This window comes from Haplochromis burtoni, unplaced genomic scaffold, assembly GCF_018398535.1.
Source record: "Haplochromis burtoni strain Fernald_Lab_line unplaced genomic scaffold, NCSU_Asbu1 Contig_737, whole genome shotgun sequence".
Lineage (NCBI taxonomy): Eukaryota > Metazoa > Chordata > Actinopteri > Cichliformes > Cichlidae > Haplochromis > Haplochromis burtoni.
In genome coordinates, this window is record NW_024583098.1 from 165,230 (window position 1) to 173,540 (window position 8,311).

General features: G+C 38.4%; 2 protein-coding genes across 3 annotated transcripts in view; one reads left to right on the plus strand and one right to left on the minus strand.

Moving 5' to 3' along the window:
• LOC102308692 (granzyme B) overlaps positions 1-1,312 on the plus strand; it is a 1,868-nt gene extending 556 nt beyond the window's left edge. Inside the window, exons 3-5 of the mRNA XM_005950058.2 lie at positions 328-457; positions 651-923; positions 1,038-1,312. Of these exons, the coding sequence (XP_005950120.1) occupies positions 328-457; positions 651-923; positions 1,038-1,241 (607 nt within the window). The 3' untranslated portion in view covers positions 1,242-1,312. The remainder of the gene's footprint in view (positions 1-327; positions 458-650; positions 924-1,037) is intronic.
• A 23-nt stretch (positions 1,313-1,335) lies between these two features.
• LOC102308393 (deoxyribonuclease-1) overlaps positions 1,336-8,311 on the minus strand; it is an 8,745-nt gene continuing 1,769 nt past the window's right edge. The window contains exons 2-10 of one of the 2 annotated variants that reach the window (XM_005950057.2): positions 6,410-6,502; positions 6,226-6,320; positions 6,042-6,128; positions 5,790-5,902; positions 4,348-4,460; positions 3,193-3,347; positions 2,306-2,402; positions 2,067-2,193; positions 1,336-1,804 (exon numbers count right to left, since the gene is read on the minus strand). In XM_005950057.2, coding sequence (XP_005950119.1) covers positions 1,617-1,804; positions 2,067-2,193; positions 2,306-2,402; positions 3,193-3,347; positions 4,348-4,460; positions 5,790-5,902; positions 6,042-6,128; positions 6,226-6,320; positions 6,410-6,490 — 1,056 coding nt within the window. In that variant the 5' untranslated portion in view covers positions 6,491-6,502 and the 3' untranslated portion in view covers positions 1,336-1,616. Of the gene's footprint in view, positions 1,805-2,066; positions 2,194-2,305; positions 2,403-3,192; positions 3,348-4,347; positions 4,461-5,789; positions 5,903-6,041; positions 6,129-6,225; positions 6,321-6,409; positions 8,216-8,311 lie in introns of those variants that run through there. The other variant, XM_042215495.1, reaches the window with a different exon arrangement.

Below are 8,311 nucleotides of genomic sequence, written 5' to 3' on the forward strand. Positions count from 1 at the left end.
TATCTATCTATCTATCTATCTATCTATCTATCTATCTATCTATCTATCTATCTATCTATCTATCTATCTATCTATCTATATGTATATATATACTGTATGTGTGTGTTTGTGAGTATATGTATCTAATGATCATAATAATATAATAATTCTGATACCATCTGAATTATTGCAACAATCGTGCTAAGAACCTTGAAGTAACTGTTGCAGTGAATAAATAAAATTGAATTTAATAAAAAAGAAATTTATCATTTAGTTTTTGTTCATCTTGTTGTGCATGCAACTGCAGAAAATCTAATCCTGATGATCTCAGAATTATATCTTATTCAGGGATCTTAAACGTGTAGTTCTCGGTAACCACAACCTCAAGAAGGCTGATAAGAAAATGAAGATTGCCAAGAAATGCAAACACCCAGATTATAAGAATGTTGGCCATGGATATGACATCATGCTCCTAAAAGTAAGGCTTTTTGTCTTTTTTATTTTCTTAAATCACATAAGAATTTTTAAATTTTTGAGTGTTCTATTTTTCTTGTTTTAAATGAGTTAAAGTATGAAGTACTTTAAAAAAAAGATAAAAGATAAATGTTCTCTATTGCTGTTACATGTTTTCACTCATTTATAATCTTTACTCTTTATTTCTGTGCCTCTAGCTGTCTAGACCTGTCCGACCAAGCAAAACAATTCAATTCATTCGACTTCCCTTACATGAAATGACATTAAAGGAAAATGATAAGTGCCAAGTGGCTGGATGGGGTAAGATAAACACTTACGGTAGTGTTGTTGACAACCTGAGAGTGGTGAATGTGTCGGTCGTCAGCCCACAAGTCTGCCAGAATGCTTGGGCTCAAAAGGTTCCTGGATACAATCTTCCTCCCAATATTATCTGTGCAGGTGGATACAACACAACAAAAGGATTCTGTCAGGTACCTTTTCTGTCCTTTCCTTGGAAAATCTTGCTAACTGCTCTGTTGTTGAGAAATATATGAGCACTCTGCATTAAGTATCACATGAACAAAGTAAATACTTCCTCCTCACAGGGTGATTCTGGTGGCCCTCTGGTCTGCAAGGGAATGGCTGTCGGTATTGTTTCTTTCAACAAAAGCATTCCAAGAACCGAGCTGGGAAATTGTAACTATCCGGATGTCCCCAATGTCTATACGAACATCTCAAAATACCTTAACTGGATCACGAAGATTCTCAAGGGAAAAAATTACAAAAAGCTTTGTGTCAGCACACTGTAAGTGTTTACAGGAAGCTGTGCCTCTGTCAGCTTTTGCTCTCAATGCAGAATAAAGAAAATGTTTGAACAGTATTGTCTCTGTGCATGAATAATATTTTATTATGACTTCAAAAACATGTCTATAAAACATTGATATCAGTTTGCCATGGAACATGAATTCATGCAATACTAATATTTGTAAACAAATTTTTCATTGCTACAGTACATTCATCCTGATTTGTCGAGTACTATAAATACTAGAGACTAACAGAAGGTGTTCTGGTATCACAGAGAACCACCTGATGTGGTCTAATAAATCAAACAAACAGAAGCTTTGACATTTTAATACTATCTGCTCTAACTACAGTAACTCTACTTTTTAAAATTAATAGTAAGATCATGAGCACTGAACATCCTGACGTCTTCTCTTGGTTGGCGTGTTGGATGCCCGCCCTCGCTTCCTTTTTGTTCCTACATTCTTCTTCTTCTGTTGTCTGTCTGGTTCATCTTTTTTCTTCTTCGGTGCTCCCGCTCGCTTGGGCGCCATCTTTGTTGACCCTGCTGGTTCGGTCTTCTTCTGTTTCCCTGTTGTTTAATATTAGAAGGAGGAAATGTAAAATCTGCTCTCAGAAGCATCCAGGATACAACACTGCAGAACATGTTTGCTATAAATTTGTTACTGTTAGTATATTTCAGTTAAAAGGAGATATGTCACATCACTTTGATTCCTAAACAAACAGCAACTCTGCATAATTAATTAGAATGTAACTGAACTGAGATCAGCCCTGAGATTCATGAGGTATTTGCTCCTTTATAAAATTCATTTTTATTAAACCGTCTCAGACACCTTTCTTCTGAGACTGTTCTTCCCCAGATGTCATCTCTGTCCCGTCAGGCACAGCCATCCTTTTCTGTCTTCCTGCTCTGGTCTTCAGCTCCACCTCCACGGGGTAATGGTCACTGATGCTGAGTGCCTTAGAGAGTAGATATAGTTGAACAACAACACTGATGCTGTCCTTTAAAATGATGCCAACTGTCAAATCATTTCTATCTTTCGGTTTAGACAAACACATAAGTGAGTCTCACCTCCTCATCAGTCAGCTTAAACTCTTGCTGGAAGTTGAAAGACTTGGCCGAGTTGGGGACGATGGCGTTCGACATGGTCTCTCCATACACAACAATTCTGTTTGAGGAAGAGGAGACACATAAAAAAATTAAGAACTTCTTTCTGTACACTTTTCAGTGTGAAGCTCCAATAATTATCCCTTTATTTTTCTCTCAGTTTGAAATTCCCTAATGTCCCTAACATTAGACGTTAGCTGTGAGAGGCACTCTGTTTAATAATAAAAAAAGGCCTGTCGGCCATGTTGCAGAGGCTTTGTTGTCGCTCAGCTCACAAAAATACACAAATAGTGCTTCCCCACAAAGTAAACTGTACAGACATCAGTCAGTGATTCATGAATATTTTCCTATGTGAATTAGTTTGTCTGTTTCTTTCTCCTGGTTTTTGCTTCAGTGGTGCAGATTTCTCTCTTGAAAGAAAGTCGTCACTCCGTCCACTTTACCTCGACTTGTGTCCTTATATGGAGAAATGTGGAGTGATGGTGCAGATAGTATGAAGAGTAATATACTCACTAATTTTCATTAATATTATTTCTTGTAGAAGTATCTTCCTCTTTTTGAGCTCTCACATGTTCAAACTGCTGCCTTCAGGCAGATGTTACAGACGCTGTTTACTAAACATGCTGCCACCACAGAGACAGTTTCTTCCCCCCACGCTGTCACTCTGATGAACGCTGAAATAACCCGCTGCTTTTTATGTATGTGTGTGTACATATATAAACACACACATTTCTTTCACAGCATGAAGAGAGAAAAGTGAACCGGAGTCAAATTCCTTGTTTGTTTGCACAAACTTGGCCAAATAAAAATGAGTCTTTAGTTTCCTCCTATGTCATTATCATGTGTGTCACCTGTCGTAGGTGTTATCATTGTTGTTGCTAGCTGTGGTGTCGACATCGTCATCAATGAGCCAATCGTAGGACGGAGAGCAGATGCGGATCTTTTCCTTCTTCTTCTTGGAGAGATATCGTCCGTCTGCATTAAAGTCCCCCAAAATCATAATGTTCTACAAAAGAAATGAAAATGTCGACAGAGCAGAACTCACTTAATACAATGACAGATTCATTAAATAACAGCACCAAGGTTTATGTGGTGTCATATATTTATTATTATTGCATAATTCTGTGAGGAGCTGGCAGAACAATAACTGAATACCACTCTCTGTGGTTTACTGAAAATTACTTCACTGTAAGAAGCCAATTGAAAGGCACAGAAACAGGATACGATGAATCAGGAACTTTATGCATTTGTGTATTTAAAGCTGTTTTTTTTTTAACTCCACTGTTATCAGTTTGTTTACATGAAAGACAAAATCAAATAGTTAAAATATAATCTGATTCTGATTCACTATGTGATTAAAAAAAGATAATATTAACATATAATATAATAATAAAAAGATATATTTTTAAAATTTGTCTTGCTCACTTTCAAACTCCAATGTTTCCTGCATAGCTTATCTTCAAGATGGTTTTTGGTCTGTGACGCTTTATCAAACCCAGACAGAATTTACATGTAATTAACATGCAAAACATCTATAAAGTGTAATACAGTAAATGCATGCATGAAGTTTAAGTTTTTATATATATATATAACCGAGCTAAGATCCTGTGGGACTTCCAGATACAGACGGACAAAATGGTGGTGGCTAACCAACCGGACATAGTGGTGGTAGACAAACAGAAGAAGACGGCCGTAGTGATCGATGTAGCGTTCCCAATGACAGCAACATCGGGAAGAAGGAACACGAGAAGCTGGAGAAATACCAAGGGCTCAGAGAGGAGCTCGAGAAGATGTGGAGTGTGTGTGTTCACACAATTTTTATAATAAAAGAATTTATTAATGTATGCGTTTCAATATTTTGCTACCGCTGAAGGAAAAAATAATCTCATCTACAACTCAACAAATTACTATGATCAAACCACGAAGCAACCAAAATCTAAAGAAGGTGTCTCAGAGAGGAGAGAGACACAGGAACTAAACTCTTAGGGCTCTTGTCTCAAACTTACATCATTTTTCCATTTCTTCCTGATGTCTTCAACCACATCGTGCAGCTCGTCCAGCTCCTTCAGAGTGTCTTCTGGCTTTGTGTGCACAGGGATCAGGACCAGATCTTGTACCACTGAAAGAGTTCACAAGCAAAGAGACCTCAATACAAAGTACACCTGAATAGAGTAAATATTACAAATTCACAGTGTCAGTTTAGTCTTTCCATAAACACGGTTCAGGGGTCTTGTTCAGTGGCTCAACTTAGCCCAGGTGAGGACAAGTGGCAGCAAGCCCTCGAACATCCTTCAGCAATTCCGGGCCAACCTCATCTACTCCAGGGGCCCTGCCACCAAGGAGTTGTTTAACTGCCACAGTCACCTCACCCCCCAGTGATGGACAAGTCATCCCCCTCATTCCCAAGATGTGTCAGTGGGAATATGGAGGTCCTCAGAGTGTTTCTGCCACAACCCGACAGTATCTTCAGTTGACGTTAGAAGCGCTTCCCCACCAGAGAGGCGACATTCCATGTCCCGGTCGTTAGTCTCGGTAGCTGGGGATTGATCTGCCAGGGTGCTTGTGCTCCTGGACTCAACACAGCACATACTGCATCCAACCCCTACAGCACCTCCTGCTGGTGGTGGACCAACAGGAGGGTGGGCTCATGTCCCCTGTTCGGGCTGTCCCCGTCTGTGCCCCATGAACTAAGGCCCAGCAGCCAGGCGCTCACCCTTAGGCCTGGTTCCAGGGAGGGACCCAGTAACTCTATCCTGGGCAAAATGAACTGTTTCCTATATTTTATACTCATAGGGGCTTTTAAATCACCCAAGACGAATTTGCCATCATAGAAAACCCACAACATCAGAGTCCTCAGGATCCCTGGGATACACAAACCCTCCACAGCGATTCATTTTCCATTTCATTTTTCTGACAAAGACATTTCATTTAATTTCTGACATTATTTCCATGTAAGCTAGTTATTGAGAGATTTTCTGTAATTCCTAAAACTATAATTTCAATACTGTGAGAAGTCAGCTAAAGTGTCAGCTCAAATCAAAAAGATGCATATGTTCCAGCTTATGGTTTATGTTATGCACTACCTAAAATATGATTTCTGTAGAAATGTATGTGAAATATGTGTTAGTGTGCTACTGACCATATTCATGCGAAGAAAATGTGGATGAGGTGGTACCGTTTGTAACTGAAACTCAGTACAGATGACTGAAGACAAGAGCAGTATGCTGCTTCTTCATCTTGCCTCACAAACTCTCTATTTAAAGGCTCAACACTGATTAGTATGAATTATGAAACTGATAAAATAAAAGGATTTGTCATCAAAACTGGAGTACAAATATGCAGTAGGGTTAAACAAAAGTTTTAAAATGTAGAACTGCAGTGTTTGGCACTTCCACTTGTTTTGTTTTGTAACCTAAAGCGTTACTGAAACACAGTAAACAGCACAAACCTGTAGTTGGACAATCAAACCGCAGGATGAAGGGCTCTCTGGCAAAGGCATCTTCATCTCCAGCCTGATTGTCTTCATACTGGTGTGAGTCCTTCAGCGTCACTTCATCTGGTCTGAGAGATAAACACAAATAGTCAGACATCAACGTGTCTGGCCATGAATCTCACATTTTGTGCACACACATTCACACAAATTAAAGTCTGATTAATAACCACTGAGATGTTGTATTCGAGTGAACTTAGACTCACACACCTGTAGAAACAGACATATTGCTCCTTGTAGGTGTCTCGTCCCAGTTGTTTGCTGGCAGTTTTTTTGTAGGGGTGTTTTCTGTTAGTGCTGAGGAAAACAGAAGCAACTTAAACATGCAGTTTTCTACATAAAATATTATAAATAAAATAATTAAATACACACACTATCACTGCAGGGAACTCACACAGTTTTGTTGAGTTCTTGAAGTAACGTTTCCATGGCTTTGCCGCTCTTATCCACCACCTCCAGCAGGACAATCACACTGTACCGAGATATGATCTGGAGGAAACACATCATTTAAGTGTTACACATTTCGTCATTGGTGTTGTATTTAAAGCTTTCTGTTGTAAAGGTAAAATTATTATCACCTTGGTGAGGTGTTTGATGACAGACTTGTCATGGACTTTCTTATGTCCCAGGTTCTTGCCATTAAAGGCTGCTATCTTCATTCTGACTTGATTCTGCAAGAGATCAACTCTGTTTTAGACGACCAACACACAGTGTGTGATGAGTTGTTCAAACGTCTGCTGAATCAAAACAGAGGAAGAAAATGGAGAAGCGTGGCAGAAAAAAGAAGAAACCAAAGCAAAGGGAAGAAAGAGAAACTAAAACTTAAACACTGAAAAAACTGTGGTTGGTTATATTGCGACATGTATACTCTAAAATATGTCTCTGATCACTTTAAAGCTACAACTTCCCAGGTGAAGGCCTGAGAAATTGCAGCTTTTATTGAAAATGGAGAAGTTCCAGGGAGTCCAGTTCCTCTAATGCGGTTTATCATTGCAGTAACATTTGGCACATGAAAGGTTTTTTTAACCTTGGGTAAAAATTCCCAATAATAAGTTTATATTAAATGTATGTTTAATCCTAAATAAAGGTTTCAGAGAGCAGGGATAATTTATGTTTTAAATGTTACACTTGTCCTTTACCAGAGATGTGGAAGTGTGCCTTTGTACTCCCACCACTGAAAGGTGGTGATTCTTCAATGGTTAATAATAATTACAGTCCAATTTCCAAACTCTGTCTTAGCTAAGGTTGGTTAATAATCAACCTTTGTTATCGGGAGTAAAATAGTATTTTATCTCCTTTCCAATCTAGAGTTAGGAAACTACACAGTACGGTTACAGCTTCCCTAAAATTTCTCACTGACCTCTATGAAGCCTCAGATGCAAATAAGTGCTGTGCAGCTCTTTTTATTGATCTATTCAAAGCTTTTAAACAGTTGACTATAGAATTTTACGTCAGAGATAACTGGAAATTGGACTTTCAAACAAAGCAGTTGCAGCTCAGTGGTCTCTCTTCCAGTTTTTTTTTTTTTAAATGTCACTAATGGAGTCCCGTAGGGTTCTGTCCTGGGGCCTACATTGTTTACATAGTAAATACTACTATTTACTATGCAAACAGTGTGAGACAAAATCTAGATGCCTGTTCATTTTTATGCACATGATACAATTACTTATTGTTGTGCTCTTTTAAATAAAGGGGAAAAAAAGTCAAGCTGTTCTCAAACAGAAAGAGGGTGCCGGCAGTACTTCCTTCTCTTGTATCTGCTCAAGGCATTTCTACTGAAACTGTGGCCTCATACAAATACCTAGGTATTGTTGATTGATTGATTGATTGATTGACTGATTGAATTGTGATTGAGTCTCTCCTTTAAGCCACACATTGACGATCTTTTAAAGAAACTGAGGCTGCAGTTGGGCTTCTTTTTCAAAAACAGATCATGTTTCTTTTTCACAGCCACGAAGAGGCTTGCTGCCACTTTTTCACCCATCCTGGATAACAGTGATATCATTTATATGACTGTCTCTGCTCACTCTCTTCATCTGTTGGATTCTGTCTATCATGGGTCACTATTTTTTATAACTGTCTGTAAACCTTTAACGTAACACTGTACTTTATTGTCTGGTAGACTGGTCCTCATTGGTCTTATGCAGGATGGTTCATCAGTATCATTTTATCATTTTATTGGTATCAGAGTACATGTTATGCAAAAGGTTTAGTCATAGACTGCGGTCTCAGGCATCATTACAGAAAGCATTCTCCTTTTCTGCCCCGACTTCTTGGAATTCATTGCAGAAGGATTTGAAGCTCTCTCAATTGATTTGACTTGCAAAAGACGTACAAATGTTTTGGTGATATCGTCTCTGGGGACTTGTTCTTGTTTTGTACTTTAGACATATTTAGCCATTTTATTGTTTGTTTTATTATTTACTTATGTCTTTTTTATTGTTGTAACTGTATTTGTATCTGTAACATGCAACTTCTTT